The following is a 22,380-nucleotide window of genomic DNA, read 5'->3' on the forward strand; positions in this document are numbered from 1 at the left end:
TCTCTATCTTTTCATCTGAAATTAATAGCCAATTTTACACAAAGTAGTATTTGAAATTCAAACTTGCATTTGGATAAAAAATTACTAAATACAGGGCACGTTTTTCATAACAATATTAGAAAAAAAATATACAAGAATATACAAAAAAAAATGAGGAAAATTAGTATCGTCTGCGCTTCAAAATTTCTGGGCGCCAGTTGATAGGATTTGTCTCTTCAGTGGCCGAGTCATCTTCCTTGTAGATCTTAATGGTCTTGTCAGCTTCGCATGTTATCAACCTGGAGCCAGAATGATCAAACCTCATCTGGAATATTCCAGCTTCAGAGTCAAGAGAACCTGGCTGGACAGGGGCTTGGAACTTCTGGAAGTTGTATCCTGTCTTCCAATCCCAGAAATACATTGTTCCGTTGTCAGCTCCGGAGACCACTACGTTGTCCGCATTCATTGCTAGACAATTAACAATGGCGTTGTGGCCAGACAAGTTTTGGATAAACTTTCCCTCTGGCAACTTCCATTGTTTGATATTATCAGGTCCTGCACTGGCAAACATGTTCAATTTGGGATGCATAACAAGTCCACGAACAGACTTCTTGTGGTTGGTGAGTGTGGCCATTGTCCTACCAGCCGCTAGATCCCACAGTTTAACTGTTGAATCGTTGCTTCCAGTTATGACCTGGGGATCTGTGGCCTGACTGAGCACGCTTGTCACAGTATTGGTGTGGCCGCCCAGTGTGTGGATGTTGGTTTTAGTTCTCATGTCCCACACACGACAGGTGGAGTCACGTCCACATGAGAATAGGATATCAAGCGTGGGATGTATGGAGAGGTCGTAAACAGCGCTCAAATGTCCGTGATAGTGGCGAATAACCTTGTTGTATTCCAGATCCCAACACTTAACTTGCCTGTCCTCTCCGCAGGAAAACAGGTACGGTTGGCGCGGCGACACGGCTAGACCACGAACAACACTGACGTGACCTGTCAGAGACAACTTAAGCTTACCACTGGCCAGGTCCCAAATCTTGATAACTCTGTCGGCAGCTCCAGTAGCAAACCATTCATTTCCCGGCTCAACAGCACAACATCTGACCCAACCCATGTGACCGGAGATAACTCTGAATAGTTTCCAGGGTGCGTGCCATTGTGGTTTAGGCATGCTAGGAGCCTTCCTGACAGCCAGCTGGTTAAGCTGAGCTCCAACAACTCCGCCGCCAGCTGTGGCAACTGTACCTAAACAAATAACAATTTATTTCTTCTAAACCAAAGGTAATCTTAGCTATGGGAAGAATAAACACAATCACCAATGAAGGTTTTGAACCAATCTTTATGAAAACGTCTTTAAAGATCCCATAGTCTAGGCGATTTGCAGGAGGGCTTGATATTATTTATTGGTATCTAATAAAAAAGACATCAAAAAACTAATAATTTTAACACTACCTACAAATTGTTATACTGTCATATTGATGTTATAAAAACTTTGAACCGAGATGAACTTATTTTGGCTTATTATTACCTTGATTGTTCTTAACAGCCGAGGCCATCATGTTGGGAGGTTTATATACAGCCACAGCTCCATTCTCTCCGTTCTCTGTTCCATTCTCTTCACCTTGCTTCTGATAATCTGGCATGTTCTAAAAGGTAGAATTTTGTTAGGTACTGGTTTTCGAGGGGACATTGGACTGTAAATTACATTAGTATTCATGGTTTTCTGTTTCATTGTCTTAAAACTTTGGGTACTTTTTACAGGGGTGTATATTCTGCACAAGATTTATTTTTTTTCCCCGGCTACAAATTTCTTTATTTTTTCCCCCCCTAGTTTTTTCTCACCAAGTAGGGGGAAAAATGGAAAAATATTTAAAGAACTCTATATTTTATTTATTTTATCCCTCCTACCACACATTCTTTTAGTTTTTTTTACCAAGGAGGGGGGGGGGGGGGACATGGAACAAATGTTTTCAGTTTTCTTAATTTTTACATTTTTTTCCCCTCCAACCACTAATTTTTTATTCCCCCCCCCCCCCTTCCTGAGCCGGGGATCCCATGTAGAATATACACCCTTGACTTTTTATTGAATTTTGATTGGTTGGTTTAATAATCGTAGTGTCCAGACTTTTAAACCAAAAATTTAATGTACAGAAGGAGTTAATATGTTTATCATAATTTTAGATGCCTATTAATTTATCATCCATTGTCCCTTAAAATACCTTGTTTTCTTTAGTGATGATTAATATTATTTAATATTTATGCACGTAAAAATAAAAATTACTTTAAACCACGTCATAGTTGTGCACAAAAGAAATTTAAAAAATTGGATTTTTTATTGGTAGGAACTAATGCTCGAAAGTTTAGGTTTTTATGTAATTTATTATTATTTTCATTAAAAAGATATAAGATATACAATACAAAAATTGTTTAAAATATTAGTGCTAATTTTGAAAGGAAAACATTGGGATACAATAACTATAATTAAACCATTTTCATGGAACTTGTAATAGTTGTGTAAATATACAAATGCTCGCTCACCTTCAACCTGTCCACTTCTTCTCTAACTTTTCCATACATGGCTCTGCTCTTTATACCTGACATAACCTTGTCAGCCTCGGGGTCTCCGGGTGGCAGTTCATTCTAAGAGTTGATGCAAAATAAATAAAAAAGCATGTAGATGAGTGACTGCAATACTAGAACATTGAAATTTAAAAAAATGTTTAATAAGGGAGGGGTGGGGGGGGGTTAATGCAACCATCTCGTAATCAATGTATAAATGGCAATTAGAATTCGAATTTCGATCTAAAAATTTGCCCGAGTAATCCTTGGTGGGTCTATTTTCCCTAAATCGAACAAAAAGTTGAAAAAGTAAGCCGTTTAGCCTTTTTTTGTTTCTATTTTTAGGGCAAATCATTTCAATCATGTGAAATGATACAAAAAAACATTTTTTAGATTTCTAGTACCATCAACTATCGTTTGAAAACATTTTGAAGCTGCAAAGAGTATTATGAGGAGATAGGTTTCGTGATGGATTTGCCTCGAAAAAAATCCAAAAAATTGCTAAACGGATGAGCCGCCAGCCGTTACTTTTCCATTTTTTGTTCGATTTAAGGGAAAATAAACCTACCAAGGATTACTCATGCAAAATTTCAGATCAAAATTCGAAATCTAAGTGCCATTTATACATTGATTACGAGATGGTTGCATTAAAACCCCCTCCCCCGTTTTACTTAAAAAATTTAAAAATAACACAATCCCATGAAACCATTTACAATACAACAAAAAGCATGCTTAATTTTCCCCTCAAAGATTTAGCGGTCCACTATCAGTTAAACAGATATTATCAAATACATATAAGGTGGTTTTTTTTGGCAAATTATCCACATTTTCAGATGGATTTTTAATATATTTTTTTTAAAACAACGCTACTTTTGGCCATAATTGTCCATGTTTAATGTATCTAAAAGTTAAAGACATACCCTGTCCGAAACAAACATGTCATGGGTCCTCTTCAAAGATCTAAAGACAAGAGTATGCACAGAGTGCTTGGTCACTTCCTCGTTAAAATTCCTCATTTTTGGTGCGCTTTGTTAAGATTTTTTTTGTGAACTATGTAAATATTAGTAAATATCAGCGGTATTGCGCTTGGTGATGTTTATTTTCTGGTTACTGGTGACAATGATGTAGCTGTGTTCAGGATAGTTGACGCTAATATTCTCCACTTCACTTCCAAAGTCTCCTTTAGTAGCTGAAATATAAATATAACATTACTATATGTGGTTTTAAATATGTTTTTTTTTATATCTAAAATAACGATAAATATCAAACGTGGGAACTGATTTTCTCGTATTCATTCGAATCAGGTGGATAGGAACCGGTTCTCATCCATACGAAAAAACTATGTCTAGCATCGTATTATATCCAGCTTTCTACAAATATAGAAATGTACAATCATAAGATTAAAACCAGTTTTTTAGCCCGTGCCTTCGGCACCACGGGGCTAAAAAACACTGGTTTGAATCTTGTAATTGTACATTCTTTATCCGCGGAAAGCCGTTTATAATACGATGCGAGAAATAACTATTCTTCAATTAAAATAGGCGAAAAACTAAATGAAGTTAATAATCGATACAAAATCAGGAGCAGCATAAACATGAACAACAGCTTTGATTTGGTCAGATGAAAAAATAACAATCAACATAACATCCTGATAAAAAATATTCTAAAACTTACCAGATGAAACAACTTTCAACAATGACGCGGCAATTCTCTCGTCGTTTTCTAAATCTCCTCCTGCAAATAAAAAACTTTGATAATCATCCTCTAAAAATATTTTTTTAAAGCTTAAATATTTAATTCATTAAATTCAGTTGGGTTAGGTAGATTATTAACAGCTCACGAGGAAGATGGATTGAATTTAATCACACATACTGTAATAGTTTAGATTTCCCGTTAATATTGCTCAGGCAAAGACAAGAAAATCAGTCAATCAGTTCATATGTTTCGGATCCAATATCTAATATGTCCATCGAGGAAAAATGTTAGTTTATCTGTAGGTATTGTATATGAGTCAACAAGACAATGTTTACATACTTAATTCTTGAATCAAATGATACTGTACCTGAAGCTAAAATAGTTCCGTCAGTTTTCAATACCAAATGGCCGAGATATCCATCAACTTTCTCAAAACTCATAGCATTTCAACACTTATTTCTGAAATTTAATTAGATTTAAATAAGTATAAACTTAAAAATTTCGCCAGAAGAAGACCCAAATCAAGAGGTATTTAACTGACAAAGTAGGCAAAAGATTCTTCCACAGTAATCCTGACTCAGCTATTAAAGAAAAGTATAAATATTTTAATCAATTATCAGGTACTTTCAGTTTAACTAGTTTTTGTCTTGGGTCCATTTCAATTGCATCGTGAACCTTGGTGATGATTCCACTAGCTACAGTTATTTTATTTTCTCTCAGGGTAAATCTCTGTCCAAGAAACAATGGCATCTTTTTCAACATTGATAATTTAATCCTGGCAGATTCTCCAGGTAAAATCATATCCCCTTCATCTAAAGAGTTAACAAATTATTTTTAATTAATTACTTCGGTTCACAAATATTATAGTAGAGTTAAATAATGCCAATAATAAGCTAAATAACACTTGTACCTTACACTTGTTATTGACATTTTAATAACCTTTCAAAACTAACATTTTGGCTTTGATAGGGGAGTTCTTGCCATTCTAAAATAATGTTTATTTTTTTTTGGTGTTTAACAGAAATCTTCTATTAAATAAGTTAAGGGAGGGGGGCGTAATGACATCTATCAAACAGTGAGCAAAATAGTCTAAATATTGATCTAGATTCGTGAAACTTGGTACATAAGCCTAGTCCTATAGGTACTACATCTAAATGGAAAAAAATTAAGTTTCAAGAATCTAGCTCAATATTTAAATCCATTTTGCTCACTGTTTAAGTTTAGATGTCATTACGCCCCCCCCCCCCCCTCTTTATTTGTATGAAATTTTAAATATTTCATCCTTATGTGATAATAATTTGTTTTCCTTTAGGAATGTCAAGTCTGAATGCAATATTCCAGGTGTCAACAAACAACATCTGAATGTAGCCAGACAACACAGGCTTGGATCTGCCTCCCTCAGATTTGGTCAGGAAGTAGCATGTTCCTTCAAAATAATTTGTTGGGATGACCGACTTTGGCTCAACAATAAGCATTCCCTTTTGGAGAATATTAGTTTTAATCTTTTTCAGATTGACACCTATATGATCACCAGCATATGCTTCCTGTAAATCAAGAAAAATTCAACGTTAAAAATGAAAAACAAACTTTTGACCCCAGACAAAAAATGGATTTTGCAATATCGTGTAAATTAAAGAAATAAATTTTAAGGCTTTTTTTACATGTATTAAATGAAAGTAAAAACTTTGATATAGAAAACAGTAAGCCACTTTTTCCCACTTTGATAGTATTTCCCCATTTCTCGAGAATTGGATCATGAAATAAACTAACTCTAACGAGCTTGTCCCTTAGTTCTCACTTCCAATCTCCCTGTGCAGCTGAATCCTAATATTAGAGAATCAGGGCTACATTCATATATAATACTTTAAATAATCTTATATTAACTATTTATGCATATCATCAAAATCATATAACTTTTAGTGAAAATTTCTTTTCCTTAATATCTTGGTTGAATCTCTGAATTCCTCCGACAACTGATGAAAACACACCACCAAATCCAACAATCTGAACAGATAAGTGTAATCACAAGTTATAATTAAACATAGTAGGATGATTGCTACTTTAAATAGATTATTCTTAGCAGATTCTTCAGACCATTTTAAGAAAAATTGTGCAAGAAAGATTTATATTTAAGAATATCACAATTCTAATGATTTTTAAATCCCTTTTCTTTCAAAATCTTCTTTAATGATTTAGAAATGTTACATTACCTGAACTGGTTTATCTTTAACCATCATTCCCTGCTTAATAGTACCAACGGCAACAGTTCCTCTCCCAGTTATGCTTAAAATCTTGTCAATAGGCATCAAAAGAGGACTGTTGACGTCACGTGATGGTATATCTATCCAACTGTCTAAGGCTTCTAGTAATTTGAGTATGCTTGGAACTCCAAATTCAGAATTGTCTCCTAAACAGCATTTTTTTAGTCAAAGCAATCTTTATATTATTCACATTAAAATAATGAAATTTAAAAAAAAAACCAGAATAATCTCATTTATTGAAACTTAAAAGTGAGAATATGATTATTTATGCATGAAGAAAAGCAAATGATAGTTTGACCTTAAAACCATTAATCCAATGAGTTAATCCTTTTTAATTTATGCAGTAAATCTTTTTAAAAGTTTACATAATTTTTCCCCCTAAAAGCATTTTTTTAGTCAAAGCAATCTTTATATTATTCACATTAAAATAATGAAATTAAAAAAAAAACAGAATAATCTCATTTATTAAAACTTGAAAGTAAGATTATGATTATGCATGAAGAAAAGCAAATGATAGTTTGACCTTAAAACCATTACTCCAATGAGTATTAATCATTATTAATTTATGCAGTAAATCTTTTAAAAAGTTTACATAACTTTTTTTCCCTTCTTCGAACAATGCTTATAATAAACCCTAGTATATACACTAAAAATGCTTTATATCAATTCTTTTGGGTACTTTGGTATAACTTGCTCTCGTTCTCATATACAACACTTAAACAATACGATACCTTCTAAAGCCAATCTAGCAGAGCCGACTATCACAGGCGTGTCTTCACTGAAACCAAAATCAGTTGCAACTTCTAGTGCCTCCATTTCAACTAGTTCCAACATTTCAGAATCTACTTTATCCGCCTATTTAGGAGTGCTTATTTAAATCTTAGTTATACTAAATTGTAACATCAAAACATTAAAAGAAAAAATGTAAAAAGGAAAGATATCATAATAAAATAAAGCACTCCCCTTATTAACAAATACAACTATTTTCTTAACGCCCACTTGTTTAGCAAGGAGTAGATGTTCTTTTGTTTGAGGCATCGCTCCATCGTCAGCTGCTAGTAATAAAATTGCTCCGTCCATTTGACTTGCTCCGCTTATCATGTTCTTAATATAATCGGCATGCCCTGTTTAATAGAAATTGATTTTTATTTACTTTTCAAGATAAAATTCTGTTAATCAAATTGTACCAATCTCCTAGATTAGGAGATCAGAGTTAGGTATATTAAGTAAAATCACAAAAAGCTACACATCATATGTTCTGGATAATTAAAGCTAAGTGCTCTATTAATAAAATATAACTGAAGGTAGGGAAAAAAACATGAGTAAAATCAATTCTTATTCCTGGACAATCTGTATGGCTGTATTTTCTGTTTTCCGTTTCATATCCAACATGACAAATATTAATTGTGATTCCTCGTTTCTTCTCTTCTTCAGCTTTATCAATTTCGTCATAGGCCACAAATTTAGCACCTCCCTACTCATACAACATATTGAAAACATTTCTTAAGTAACAAACACCATTAGATTCATAATAATAGTAACCCATTACTATGTCGAATATTGTTCATTTATGATCTATTAGGGGCGATTTCTCATGGGAGGGTGATTGTGCCCTCCCCAAATAGTTGTAACCTTCCCGGGACTTAAGGAAGCTATTCTGTAAAGGAGAACCATATCGATTCAGAGATAAGAGAGATCCTTCGTTACAAAAAGACAGACAGGCATACTTACTTTATTACAAGGATAGGAAATGTGCTTGATAATACTTTATTTGGTCAATATTTACAATTTATGATCAATTATGTTTTCCTTACTTTTTGTGATAAAACTTTTGTAATTGCAGCTGTGAGGGTAGTTTTACCATGATCAACATGACCGATTGTACCAACATTAATGTTAGGTTTACCTGAAAAGTGTAATAATTAAAAATTATACGTATTTAATATATAATGTATATCTTAATAAAATTAAGTTTATTTATTGGGCTCTGAAAAGAATCTACAAAGAAATTCATCAAAATATATGTGAAATTGAAAGTCAACCTCCAGCAAATGAAATATTTTAGTCCAAGTAACAATAAAAACAAGTAAATATGTGTCCATAACAATACAATAATAACAATTTTTAATAATTAGAAAACTATTATGTAAATATACAACTATTAAAAAATTAAGAGAGTAAGCAAAAATCATAGAAAAGTACTTAAATTTCAAAATTTGTAGGTATTATTTACATGTTATTGTTATTTTACCGGTGTAACAGCGGCTTTCGCACAATTAAGTATGTACAATACTAAGGGGGGGGGAAGTTTGTACACTTATAGGAAATGAAATTCAGTACCAAAGTTTGGGAGGGTACTGTGGGCTTGTTTTTAAAGTTATCAACCTAATTCTTTTTGTAGGCTCTCTTATATGACTGGATATACACGTATTTCTTTGAAAATTGAATTTCGGCACTTTCCTTCTAGGGGCTTGTGGAGCAATAGACCCCCAAAACACTAAAAATATGAGTTCTGAACTTATTTTTAAAGATATCAACCTGATTTTTTTTTTATAATACTTTTTTAACATAACCGAATCAACCAACCATTACAGATTTCATTTTGGGACTTTCCTTCTAGGGCCTAGTGGAGCAATAGACCCCACAAAACACTAAAAATATGAGTTCTGACCTTATTTTTAAAGATATCAACCTGATTTTTTTTAATAATACTTTTTTAACATAACCGAATCAACAAACCATTACAGATTTCATTTTGGGACTTTCCTTCTAGGGCCTTGTGGAGCAAAAGACCCCAAAAAACACTAAAAATATGAGTTCTGACCATATTTTTAAAGATATCTACCTGATTTTTTAAAAATAATACTTATTCAACATAACCGATTGAAGAAACCATTACGGATTTCATTTTGGGACTTTCCTTCTAGGGGCTTGTGGAGCAATAGACCCCTCAAAACACTAAAAATATAGAGTTCTGACCTTATTTTTAAAGATATCAACATGATTTTTTTTATAATACTTTTTTAACATAACCGAATCAACGAACCATTACAGATTTTATTTTGGGACTTTCCTTCTAGGGGCTTGTGGAGCAATAGACCCCCCAAAACACTAAAAATATGAGTTCTTACCTTATTTTTAAAGATATCAACCTGATTTTTTTCAATAATACTTTTTTAACATAACCGAATCAACGAACCATTACAGATTTCATTTTGGGACTTTCCTTCTAGAGCTAGTGGAGCAAAAGACTCCAAAAAAACACTAAAAGAAAATTGAAGAAACCATTACGGATTTCATTTTGGTACTTTCCTTCTAGGGGCTTGTGGAGCAAGACCCCCAAAATCTACGTACTATTACAGATTTCATTTTAGGACTCTCTTTCTAGGGGCTTGTGGAGCAAAAGACCCAAACACTAAAAATATGAGTTCTGAGCTTATTTTTAAATATATCAAACTGTTTTTTTAAAAATAATACTTTATTAACATAACCGAACTAAGAAACCATTACGGATTTCATTTTGGGACTTTCCTTCTAGGGGCTAATGAAGCAAAGATCCAAAAAACACTAAAAACATGAGTTCTGAGCTTATTTTTAAAGATATTAACCCGATTCTTTTATAATACTTTTTTAACATAACCAAATCTACGAAACAATACAGATTTCATTTTGGGACTTTCCTTCTAGAGCTAGTGGAGCAAAAGACTCCAAAAAAACACTAAAAATAGGAGTTCTGAGCTTATTTCTAAAGATGTCAACCTGATTTTTTAAAGAAAACTTTTTTAACAACTGACTTAATGAACCATTATAGATTTCATTTTGTGACTTTACTTCTAGGGACTAATGGAGCAAAAGACCCCCTAAAACACTAAACATATGAGTTCTGACCTTATTTTTAAAGATATCAACCTGATTTTTTTAAAACACTTTTTTAACACTGAACTTGGTAACTTTTACAGATTTAATTTTGGGACTTTCCTTCTAGAAGCTAGTGAAGCAAAACACTAAAAATATTTTTTTAATGTGAAATTTTTTCACATAAATGAACTATGTAATCATTACAGATTTTGATTTCCTTCTAGGGTCCAATGAAAATGCGCTTGAATCAATTCACAGTCATATTCAAATATTATGTAGTATTCTTAAAAAAAATTACATTAAGACAACTAGATTAAGGTTTCATAATACTTGGTATAGAAATACTGTACAAAGACTAAAAATGATGATGTATCCTAACAAATTTTAAAAAATTTTAAAAAGTCAAAAACTATCTACATAATTGAAAAAAATTAAGTATTCAGTGTAAAAAAAGAAAACTATTAGTTATTGATTGGTTTTTCAATTGCAACAAATACAGCATGTCTTTTGCCCCACTAGCTTCTAGAAGGAAAGTCCCAAATGAAATCTGTAAAAGTTACCAAGTTCGGTTATGTTAAAAAAGTGTTAAAAAAATCAGGTTGATATCTTTAAAAATAAGGTCAGAACTCATATTTTTAGTGTTTTAGGGGTCTTTTGCTCCACTACACCCTAGAAGGAAAGTCCGAAAATGAAATCTGTAATGGTTCTTTGATTCGGTTATGTTAAAAAAGTATTATAAAAAAATCAGGTTGATATCTTTAAAAATAAGGTCAGAACTCATATTTTTAGTGTTTTTGGGGGTCTTTTGCTCCACAAGCCCTAGAAGGAAAGTCCCAAAATGAAATCTGTAATGGTTTGTTGATTCGGTTATGTTAAAAAAGTATTATAAAAAATCAGATTGATATCCTTTAAAATAAGGTCAGAACTCATATTTTTAGTGTTTTGGGGGGTCTATTGCTCCACAAGCCCCTAGAAGGAAAGTCCCAAAATGAAATCTGTAATGGTTCGTTGATTCGGTTATGTTAAAAAAGTATTATTAAAAAAAAATCAGGTTGATATCTTTAAAAATAAGGTCAGAACTCATATTTTTAGTGTTTTAGGGGGTCTATTGCTCCACAAGCCCCTAGAAGGAAAGTCTCAAAATGAAATCTGTAATGGTTCGTTGATTCGGTTATGTTAAAAAAGTATTATTAAAAAAAAATCAGGTTGATATCTTTAAAAATAAGGTCAGAACTCATATTTTTAGTGTTTTGGGGGGTCTATTGCTCCACAAGCCCCTAGAAGGAAAGTCTCAAAATGAAATCTGTAATGGTTCGTTGACTCGGTTATGTTAAAAAAGTATTATAAAAAAAAATCAGGTTGATATCTTTAAAAATAAGGTCAGAACTCATATTTTTAGTGTTTTGAGGGGTCTATTGCTCCACAAGCCCCTAGAAGGAAAGTCCCAAAATGAAATCTGTAATGGTTCGTTGATTCGGTTATGTTAAAAAAAGTATTATAAAAAAAATCAGGTTGATATCTTTAAAAATAAGTTCAGAACTCATATTTTTAGTGTTTTGGGGGGTCTATTGCTCCACAAGCCCCTAGAAGGAAAGTGCCGAAATTCAATTTTCAAAGAAATACGTGTATATCCAGTCATATAAGAGAGCCTACAAAAAGAATTAGGTTGATAACTTTAAAAACAAGCCCACAGTACCCTCCCAAACTTTGGTACTGAATTTCATTTCCTATAAGTGTACAAACTTCCCCCCCCCTTAGGTACATATATACAGTTAGTTGTATAGAAGCGCTATTTTATGATATTTAAACCTACCTGTTTTATTTTCGCATAGATAAGGAGAGGAAACTGAAAATTTTCTTAATTCGAAACACAAAATATTTTGTATCCGACTTTTGCAATTTATTTTGTTGTAAACATTACAACCAAGCCGTAACCAGCGGACGGGTGAATAATTCATTATATATCTATAAATAAAAAAGGATTATAAGTGTGTAATTATTATATTTAAGAATTGATATGTTCAATCGTTTCTTCTTTTATTTTGATGGTTTCGGGTACAATTTTGTTTTGTCGTCAACTATTCAATTCTGCTTGGCAATGGCATGATGTTATTCTACAGATTCATGGCTTCCACAATTCTTTTTCGTTTTTTTTTAAAAATTAAAACAAGCACTTTACAGAATGAAATTAGTTTAAAATGTTCCTAAAATTTTTAATGTCATTGAAATTTTAGAATATATCAATAATGATTGATAATTTGGATTTTAATACTGAAAAATATTTACCTGAAACTAAGATTTGTAACCATGTTCTTAAATACTCCGCGGCATTTTGAGCATATTAGCAGAACATCACAGAGGTGTCGCATCAATTCAAAATTGCGCACAAGTTTATTTTACCCTAACTATCATGTTTTTTAATCTACAATTGCTACAACCTTTTTCATTTTAGTTGTGACTATTATTTTCCAAAATTTAAAAATTGTATTTATAAAAATTATTAGCTTATTTTTTTGTATTTAACCAAATAGAAATGTGTTTATATGGCATGTCTGTCAAAGGAATTTTGTCATCGATAATACGTAAATAAGGCGTAAGTGTAAATAATAAGAAATAAAAATAAATCAAAGATTATTCAATGTAATTATCTAGAAACAAGATTAAATAGTTACTATTTCTGTTTCAGAATGTCAATGGGTCATGACAGAGAGTCACCCACAGGAGGAGGAGCCTCTCTGAGCACCCCTGCAGGTCTTGCAGATTTGAGTGAGGGAGACGAGGAACAGTGGGATAATGACCCACCTGAATTGTGTGGGAATCTCAGCAAGTGGACCAACTATATTCATGGCTGGCAGCCTAGATTTATGGCATTAAAGGTACTAAATTTATATCTTACGTTTTCCTAATCACCTAGGTGATGTTTCTCAATAATCATATAATACTAATTTAAGGTGTGGCCATTCACAAATATTTTTACCTTTATGGAAATCAAGTTTGGTAATGGGCGATTTAGAACTATAAGTTACCAATAATACCTACAAGTTTACAGAATACGTAGGGATGCTAAGAAAAAAACATATTAACAAATCATGCATTTTATATCAGGTTTGAGGCATGGTGCATTGGGAATATAGTAGCAATATTATTTGTATAATAGGTATTTAAGTTACTTCTTACCTAGTTCTTCAAGATTTTTAAATCTTTATTTATTAAAGGTAATTTTATTTTAGGATGGCACGTTAGTGTACTATAGGTCTGCTAACGAGACAGACTTTGGTTGTCGTGGAGCAATCAGTATTCGCAAAGCTGAGGTTAAACTTCATGATTATGATGAGTTGAGATTTGATGTGACAGTAACTGATTGTACCTGGTACCTGAGGGCAAGCACAAAGGAAGAAAGGGGGAAATGGACACTGGCTTTGCAATCCTACAGGTTTATTTTGATTACTTGTATACAAAGTACATGTTATGTCTACTTAAGTTTCATGGTTTTTTTTATCACTTATCATTTTTTAATTATGTCTCTGTTTTCGAAGAGTAGAGAAATCAGAAACATAGCCTAAAACCATCCTAAATATTAAATAGATAAAAACTATCATTGGATCAATGTGAAGCTTCCATAAAATGGAGAAACCAATCGAAATCTTAAGCTACAGACAAAAATACTGTACTACTTCATATTGTAGGATGGTAAATGCATTTCTTGATGACATAATTCTAACTTACATTTTATGTTTTTAGAAAAATTGAGCAAGAGAAACTGAAACGCCATGGCAGCTCTATCAGTCTTTTGTCCAACTCCCAAAGCACTGGATCCACAAAGATGAAAGCTTCTGAACTTGCTGATAAATTGGCAGAGTGTGAAACATTTAAAGAAATTCTTGGCAAGCAAATTGAAACATTACAAAGTTATTTTGATGCTTCGGCTGAGATGTCAAGTGCCCTGGGAAGTAATGGTCAACGTTGTAAGTTACCTGTCATTTCTGGTGATATTATCAAAAAGTACGGCCTACAATCCACAGATTTCAAAGCAGAAGCTATAACTTTTAAGGTAGATATTAATTTATTGTCTATTCAATTGCAAGAATAAACACCAATAGTTCTTATTATCTCAATCCTATTATATACCAAAAAGGAAGGTTTTTTGTTTGTCCATTGAATTATCACTTACTACTTAAAATTCTTTTTTTTCATGAAAGGCTTAACATAGGTCCTGGGATGGTTTTAGTCTATTTTTATGTATAAAGGAGGCGGATGTGCCACTTTTTGAAACCAAAAGTAAAACGCGCATGATCTCAGCCCATAAAAGAGTTACAGCTCTAAAATTCGGCACAGCAGTTGCTTTAGTGGAGAACAATATGGAACTGTAAAGAAACGGCGGCGGAACCGCCGCTCCCGCAGAAATCTTCGTTTCCCGCCGATTTTTTGTCCTTTCACGCTATAATATACAATTCTCAATCATCTGAGATAAAAAAATTTTTTCACTTGACGCTTTTTTTACTCAGATGATTAAGAACTGTCTAATTTGGCGAAAAATGGCCAAAGAAAATTTCGGCGGGAGACGGCGGTTTTCGGCAGGAGCGGCGGTTCCGCCGCCGTTTCTTTACAGTTCCATGTTGTTCTCTACAAAAGCAACTGATGTGCCGAATTTTAGAGCTGTAACTCTTTTATGGGCTGAGATCATGTGCGTTTTACTTTGGGTTTCAAAAAGTGGCACATCCGCCCCCCCTCTTAGTATTAAATATGATAATAAGATAAATAATGTAATAAAATCAGTTTTCATTAGACATTTCAAGAGTGTACATTGTACATATACAAAATACATATCTATTATCTATACATGAAATAAGTTATTTACAAAATAAAATTCAAATTTGAATACATAGGCGATTTTAATTCAATAATATTAATTATTTGTAAAACTTTTACCAGGCAACAACAACTGGCGTCCTTGCAACTATTTCTCATTGTATAGAACTTATGCAGCAGAGAGAAGAACAGCTAAGGTAAATTGTAGATTTTTTCCCCCTTATCAGTTGGAATAATAATGACAAGACCTTGATCTTGATTGTTGCTATTCAATGTTATAATAAAGAACCATTATGTGTTCTCAATTTTAAAGTAGATTCTAGATATTTGTTGATAAGTGAAAAGCTCAAGCCAAAAAGAAATAATAAGCAAGAAGACATGTAATACACAAAAGACCAAATGATGCTTAAAAAATATCAACTACTTTTTAAAGTTACTTGTGACCTAAAAACACTTATTTCTTATATATTTCTTTAAAAGTAATACCCTGAATATTTGTTTAGACGTAGGTTGGAGAAAGAAACGGCAGCTAGAAAGATTGCAGAAGAAGCTTGTAGGACAGCTGAAGCTAATTTAGCAGCTGCAAATTTGGCATCTCCTGTTATTAAGGTACTGAAGGGTTGAATTAGATTTATGTAATTTAATCAAAATAAGTTTCCTAATATCAACGTATCTATAATCACAAAACTAATTAGGGTGGTCCAGATTTTGAGGAGGGACCTCACAGCCAGATAGGCGAGGATGAATTCTATGATGCTGTGGAATCTGAGCTAGACAGGCTGGAGATAGAGTTAGAAAAGAAAGAACAGCAGCATTTACGCACAGTATCATCTTCATTGGCAGAAGCAAGCATACAACATCGACTCAGACCTGTCATAGAAGACACAACTTCAAATCAGCTGAAATATGCAAGAATTTCTGTTGGCCCTGGGGTAATCTAATTTTCCTACTTAATTTTATGTGATTCGAAATCTTGAATTCTTGGGCGATTAGGCACAATGCAATAAGCGAAGTATTTTTATAATTAAGGCTAAAAACGTTATTACGTCGATATCAAATATGCCATATTTGAGCTGTCCAATGACATGTGTATAAAATTTTGATATAAAAAGTGCAGTTACTCTATGAGTGTTAAAGTTTGTTTCTTTTAGATTTGTTGAACTTTGCTTTTACAACTGTATTTTTTTCTATTAATGACATTTAGTAGGTACATGTAATTGTAGGTAACTCTAAATAATTTCTAGGAGGGTGTCTGGGAACTATTTGCAGAAGACGGTGAGATGAAAATGTATAAAAGAGAGGAAGAGGTGGATGGAATGGTCGTAGATCCTCTCAAAGCTATTCATCAAGTTAAAGGAGTTTCTGCAAAAGAGCTTTGTCATTACTTTTTCAGTCCAGGTAAAAAGGTTTATCTCTTCTAAAATTCATTCATAATGTAAAAACAAATTAACTGTATATTTAATTTTAATCCGAAATCCCACAAATATAGCTTTGTCACTATCAAACGTAACATCAAACAAAAAACTACAAATAGTATGTATAGGTAATGTTTTAGGTAAACAAAAACTCAAGTTAGATAGGTAATCAATCCAAATGCTAAAAAATATAATTTGAGGGTTTTTAAAGATGATATAAAAGTTTAGGAGAGGAAGATGTAAGTAATTCTCTATTAAGATTCAATGCTGTTTAAATTCATTCATTATGTTTTGAGCTCCAAACATTTTGTGGTTTTAAAGTTTTTGACACGTACAGTCTGAGTTTTGATAATGTTAAACCAACTTTTATGTGTATGTGATAACCATAATTCTTGCACCAAGATAATGTTCTTGTTTAGATGTCCGATTAGAATGGGAACATACAATTGATGACATGTCTGTACTAGAAAAAATTGATGATGATACTCTTATATTCCTTCAGGTAAAAACCTTTTTTCAATTGACTTTTTGAGATATGTATAAAGTAGTTTCATTAATAACTGGAACTAGCCCATAAAGGGAACTATCCACGAACGAGAGCAAGTGATTCTAAGCACCTTCCAGCAGTGATTCTAAATTGCTTTTTAGTGAATATACTAGGGTTATGATTGATATCGTTATATCAATTTAAAAAAATAAGTTTTACCATGGTTTTATATGAAAAAAGCTCAAAAATGTTTTTTTTTGACTATATATCATCGAATGTTTTGTTGAGTTCAAACTGCTGTGACACAAAAGTAAACTTTTTCAATGAAAAGTGTTAATTTAGATAAAGGGATGGTAACTTGTAATATTGTTAACAGTTTTATTAGTGTACGTTTGTAATTTAGAGCATTTGATTATATTTTTGGCGTGTTATTTTATTTGGACCGTTAAACTCAACAAAACATTTGATGATATTTCATAAAAAAAATGCTTAACATTTCAAAGTTTTATTCATAGAAAATTATCGTGAAACCTATTTTTTAAAATTGAAATAACAATATTAAACATAACTAGGGTTGGGCCGGATACTTTTTTGGTCGGATACCGGATACCGGATATCCGGCTGATTTCAAATGCCGGATATCCGGTAACCGGCCGGATATCCGGCCAACGCCGGATATCCGGCAAATATCCGGTTATCCGGCCAAATTACCGGATAACCGGCCAAATTACCAGATATTAAAGTAGTAAAAAAAAAATTTCTTCAGAAATCTTATATAAATTTACATAAAGTTAAACTTATTCAGAAAAAATGTTCTTCTAGCTTCAATAATAAGAAAATTATAGCCATTTAAGATTTTAAAAAGCAGAGCTTTTGGTGTAAAGTATAAAAAATTATAGAGCCGGATATCCGGCCGGATAGTTTCAATATCCGGTATCCGGCCGGATATTGAAAATGGCCGGATATCCGGCCCAACCCTAAACATAACCCTAGTATAATATTAATCACCTAAATAACTTTTAAAATCAATGCTAGAAGGAACTTAAAATCACTTGCTCTCGTTCGTGGATAGTCCCCTTTCTTGAATTACTAATTTCCGGCAACATGACACTTCCCAAGCGGTTGATGGAAATCAACCACTTAGTCTGAATTTAATTTATGAAAATGAGCTTTGTTTGTGGGTGGAATTAGAGTTGTTTGTCTTTTTTGCACTTGTAAAGTTTATAACATTAACATTGACAAAACCTTTAAAATTAACACTTGCACAGAAAGACATACAGCGAACTGCTCCAGTATTAGGAATTAAATAAGGTTCACCTGTAACTAAAATAATAACTATCCTAAACCTAGGTACACAAACGAATCTGGCCTGCTGCTCAACGGGACGCTCTCTTCTGGTCCCATATCCGCAAAGTTGACCTGGACTCGAAGGAGGACGGAATCCTGGATTCATGGATTGTTTGCAATAAAAGTTGTGACCACCCTGAAGCCCCGTTAGGACGAGGTGGATGTTTAAGGTAAGCTTTTCATTGTTCACTCTTCTTTACAATAGGTTCTTTGGAAAATATAACATCGCCCGAAAGCCTCCAAAATACAAGGCAGCTGTTAAATTCTAAGTATCCAGCCGATGTTTAAGGAGACGTGAGTAGTTTATATTTTTTTTATACGCTTTAAAAAATGTTGATTGCGCAAAATTAGCGACTGCAGATGCGTTTTAATTAACTAGTTGATGTGCTCTTGAAGCTCTGCATTCGAAGAAATAGTAGAAAAATAGCCTAAAACCAAACTTAGATATAAAAATTAAATAGCCTAAAACCACCCATGGATCTAAAAGAAGGTTCCATAAAGTAGAGAACTCAATTCGTTCAGTATTTATCGAAATCTTAAGCTACAGATAAAATACTTATTATTTTTAGAACAACATTTAACAAAGTTATATCCTTTTATTATTTTAGGGTTGATTTAACTGTTTGTTTTCTGTGTCAAACTTATGTCCCTCCGGGTCTAGACAAGAATAATAGAAATAATATAACTTGCAGGTAAGCATTCTTCATACATTTTAATTCGTTCTTTTCCCCCCTAAGAATAACTGGTTTCAAGCTAGATTCAAGCTCTATCTCGCTTAGTTATATGTATAAATAAAAAGAATATACCTATACTGATAACTTTTCTTTCTTTTTATTCTTGATGTCCTATTGATTCGTATTTCAATCAATCTTAGATTGTGTTATAAAATGTAATTGATAATGCACCCATAGACTTTGAAGTTTGGGGTATCTATAACAAAGACAGGAAATACCTTTAAACCTGCCTAGAACCTATGAAATGCTTCCCTAACTATAGTTTAGTAATTTATATGGATGGGGGGGGGGGGGGGTGCGTAATGACATCTGAACTTAAACAGTGAGCAAAAAGGTCTAAATATTGAGCTAAATTCTTAAAACTTGGTACAGAAGCCTAATCCTGTAGGTTCTACATCTAAATGGAAAAAAATTCCAAATTTTTATTTTTTGGTTAGATAAGAAAACCCTGCGGAAATGGGATTTTTAGGCCATTTTTGGCCTATTTCTATGTAGAAACTTAGTTTATTTTTTTTTCTTAAGTTTTTTTTTTTCTTGAATACACTATCTATTCTTAAGGACACTATTTAAGATGATTTAGCAAGTTGGAGACCGAATCTCAAAAAAAATATTTTGATACATGACAACAGAAAATATGAAAAAATGCACTTAACCCCTGCAAGCCACCCACCTAGCCTGCTGGGATAGGCTATATTTAGACCATTTTGCTCACTGTTTAAGTTCAGATGCCATTACGCGCACCCCCCCCCCCCCCCCTTTTGTGTCTGCAGCTTACCTAGCCTTTCTTTTTTAGATTCTTAATTTGGGCTTATTTATTGTAATACGAGTGGATAATGAATATCGTGTTTATTTAGAATTACTTATTGCTCCGTGGTGAATCCTGGAGGTTGGGCTCCTGCCTCTGTACTTCGCACTGTTTACAAGAGAGAATATCCTAGGTAAATAATTCTTTGGATCTATTTGTACTTCATTCATAACGAACCACTGCACAGGCAAAATTTCTATAGCAGGTTATTTGACATATCACGACCAAATTAATAAACTTAGTGAACTTTGTTTTTTTTAATATGCCAACAATACTTATGCAATTGTAAACATCAAAACTTTTGAGTCTTTATATAGTCGCTATAGGATTAGAATTCTCTCGCAGTTATTATCAATTTGATTATTGAAGAAATAATTTAAATTGGTCCTCTCAATTATTTTTATACGTTTCTTTATGATATCATGCAAACTCAAGACAACAAATTTAGTTTTTTTTTTTAAATAGGATTTTGCATTTGTACCAATCTATTAAACATTTAATTAAATTACATGTTGAATTTTTAGGTTTCTGAAGCGTTTTACTCAGTACGTGATTGACAAATCTAAGGGGGCTCCTGTGATGTGGTAGTATTTGGGAATCAAAAATTTTAGTTTATTTTAATTTTAATGTACGTTTTAATTATACAATATGTAAAACAATTAAACCTGATTTTTAATGGCCTAGATTTTTAAAAAATGATAAAGAGAAAATATTTAGTTTATAGTGTGTCATTACGGGTAGAGTTGAAAGCAAAATAAATGTTAGGATTCCAAATTCATTTTCATTTAAGCTGTCATTTTTAAGTAATGAGAATATTAAACATAATTTCATAAAACAAAATTATTAACAAAATAATTAATTGGCCAATACTAATTTTAATCTAAATTAAAGCTTATATAATAATAAAATACAACTTATTAGGGATAATTATGTCAAGAAGGAGATTATTCCTAGACTTTATTTGTTGGTACAATAGTATTTAGTTTCCCATGAACAATCCATTAACAAAATTCTGGCCTGAAGCAAAAAGAATTATGAATTGCATTTTTGTAAAATTGCATACATGAGGAATATGTGTCAATTAGGTGCACAATTGGTAAAATTTATAGTGTCTACCTTTTAAGTCAGCGAGGGTTTTGCCATAAGATCACTCATTGACTATATATTGAATATTTGGAATACCGATCAATATTACAAAAATACGATAAATAACTATTCTTGAACACATCATGCAATTACTTTGTAACTTATTTTTTTTCATTTGTTCTTTCGATTGTCCAATTTTCATTTTCATCATAAAATTTACACTCTATAGATTATAACATGAATCTGGTACAGTTAATAGAAAAATGTTGCTGGTATCGAGTATATAAAAAACAGAGACTTTAAAGCCCGACTGCTAGGTCAAACGACTGAACGCAAAGGTCTTAGATGAAATAATCGATTACAGCAACATTTTTCTATTAACTGTACCAGATCCAATATTTTATTGTAAAAACTCATTTAGGTACTAAACTATCCAAACAGATGACCAAAATATTTTTTATTTACAATTATTAAGGTTTTCTTTGTCGTCAAGACAGATTTTAAATATTTACAAAGGGATAGTTGCACGTAGTGCATTTAAACTTGAATTTATTGAACTGCATATTTTTTTAGTTCAATAGTTTAAGGACATGTATATATCTAAAGTATTTCAATTTTCTATCATGTAGTTTTAAAAATTTAGAACATGAAAATCATATTTTCTGGATATATGCAACATAAAAAAAATGGCTGTTCTGTTTTCACAAATACAACATGATGACTTGGTGGCGCCAAATTGATTGCTATATATTGTAATGCAAAAGTATTTATGTTAGATGGTATTCTTGAAGCTTTTGCTTGCAATCAAACTTGTTAAATGCACTTCATGCAACTATTTTCCTTACTAATTAAAAGTTATTTAAAATCTTTCCTTCAGATAATTAATTTTTAACATAAAAAATCTTCCTTGACGACCAAATCAGTTATTTTTAATATTTTATTGTTGTTGTTTTTTTTAATAAAATGTTTTTTATTATTATTTGTGATTATAAAAGATTGTGATGAATGAGTTATTTAAATAGAGTTTATGAAGTGAAATACATAAATATGTACTATAATCCTTTTTAAAATTAATAATAGATAGAATCGCCATCATTATACTGATAAATTATTATCTAACGATATAGGTGTTACATCTTACCCCCACAAAGGAATAATCAATATTTTTTTAAACGCCTTATTAATTTGAAACTTTTAAACTATGACATTATATGAAAACATCCATAAAGCGAGTTGGTTACCCTGAACAGAGTAGCCAACTAATATGAGGCCTTCTTTAATTATAACCATTTATACCAATTTTATAAACGCTTACACATTGTAAGTTAGAAAATAAAATAAA

The 22,380-nt window shown here is 32.2% G+C and overlaps 4 protein-coding genes across 14 annotated transcripts; 1 reads left to right on the top strand and 3 right to left on the bottom strand.

Moving 5' to 3' along the window:
• Positions 1 to 8: 8 nt before the first annotated feature.
• On the bottom strand, positions 9 to 3,603 carry Tango4 (transport and golgi organization 4). The gene is made up of 4 exons (XM_080157090.1): positions 3,462 to 3,603; positions 2,521 to 2,622; positions 1,511 to 1,628; positions 9 to 1,227 (listed from the first exon to the last, which is right to left on the bottom strand). The coding sequence occupies exons 1-4, from the start codon at positions 3,555 to 3,557 to the stop codon at positions 161 to 163; spliced, it is 1,383 nt and encodes a 460-aa protein (XP_080013216.1). The 5' UTR covers positions 3,558 to 3,603; the 3' UTR covers positions 9 to 160.
• On the bottom strand, positions 3,462 to 4,740 carry Lamtor4 (Late endosomal/lysosomal adaptor, MAPK and MTOR activator 4). The gene is made up of 3 exons (XM_080157091.1): positions 4,604 to 4,740; positions 4,216 to 4,275; positions 3,462 to 3,730 (listed from the first exon to the last, which is right to left on the bottom strand). Exons 1-3 carry the CDS (start codon positions 4,674 to 4,676, stop codon positions 3,603 to 3,605), a joined length of 261 nt encoding a protein of 86 aa, XP_080013217.1. The 5' UTR covers positions 4,677 to 4,740; the 3' UTR covers positions 3,462 to 3,602.
• On the bottom strand, positions 4,690 to 12,358 carry LOC145316518 (elongation factor Tu-like). The gene is made up of 9 exons (XM_080157092.1): positions 12,169 to 12,358; positions 8,312 to 8,403; positions 7,838 to 7,971; positions 7,460 to 7,620; positions 7,229 to 7,351; positions 6,447 to 6,643; positions 6,169 to 6,240; positions 5,539 to 5,777; positions 4,690 to 5,041 (listed from the first exon to the last, which is right to left on the bottom strand). Exons 1-9 carry the CDS (start codon positions 12,311 to 12,313, stop codon positions 4,846 to 4,848), a joined length of 1,359 nt encoding a protein of 452 aa, XP_080013218.1. The 5' UTR covers positions 12,314 to 12,358; the 3' UTR covers positions 4,690 to 4,845.
• A 547-nt stretch (positions 12,359 to 12,905) lies between these two features.
• On the top strand, positions 12,906 to 22,093 carry cert (ceramide transfer protein). 11 transcript variants are annotated; one of them, XR_013878551.1, is made up of 15 exons: positions 12,921 to 13,231; positions 13,586 to 13,788; positions 14,097 to 14,406; positions 15,288 to 15,361; positions 15,668 to 15,773; positions 15,860 to 16,096; positions 16,409 to 16,562; positions 16,999 to 17,081; positions 18,417 to 18,583; positions 19,022 to 19,105; positions 20,002 to 20,085; positions 20,477 to 20,602; positions 20,844 to 21,303; positions 21,429 to 21,513; positions 21,916 to 22,093. XR_013878551.1 is itself a non-coding variant. In XM_080157093.1 (12 exons), the coding sequence occupies exons 1-12, from the start codon at positions 13,043 to 13,045 to the stop codon at positions 20,538 to 20,540; spliced, it is 1,755 nt and encodes a 584-aa protein (XP_080013219.1). In that variant the 5' UTR covers positions 12,906 to 13,042; the 3' UTR covers positions 20,541 to 20,726. The 11 variants fall into 11 exon arrangements, 1 of the variants encoding a protein (XP_080013219.1); XR_013878549.1 differs by lacking the exon at positions 20,844 to 21,303 and having other exon boundaries at positions 20,477 to 20,689; XR_013878546.1 differs by lacking the exon at positions 20,844 to 21,303 and having other exon boundaries at positions 20,477 to 20,689; positions 21,962 to 22,093.
• The last annotated feature ends 287 nt before the right edge of the window (positions 22,094 to 22,380 follow it).

Source organism: Acartia tonsa, chromosome 4, assembly GCF_053477335.1.
Source record: "Acartia tonsa isolate MP-2025a chromosome 4, ASM5347733v1, whole genome shotgun sequence".
Taxonomy (NCBI): Eukaryota; Metazoa; Arthropoda; class Copepoda; order Calanoida; family Acartiidae; genus Acartia; species Acartia tonsa.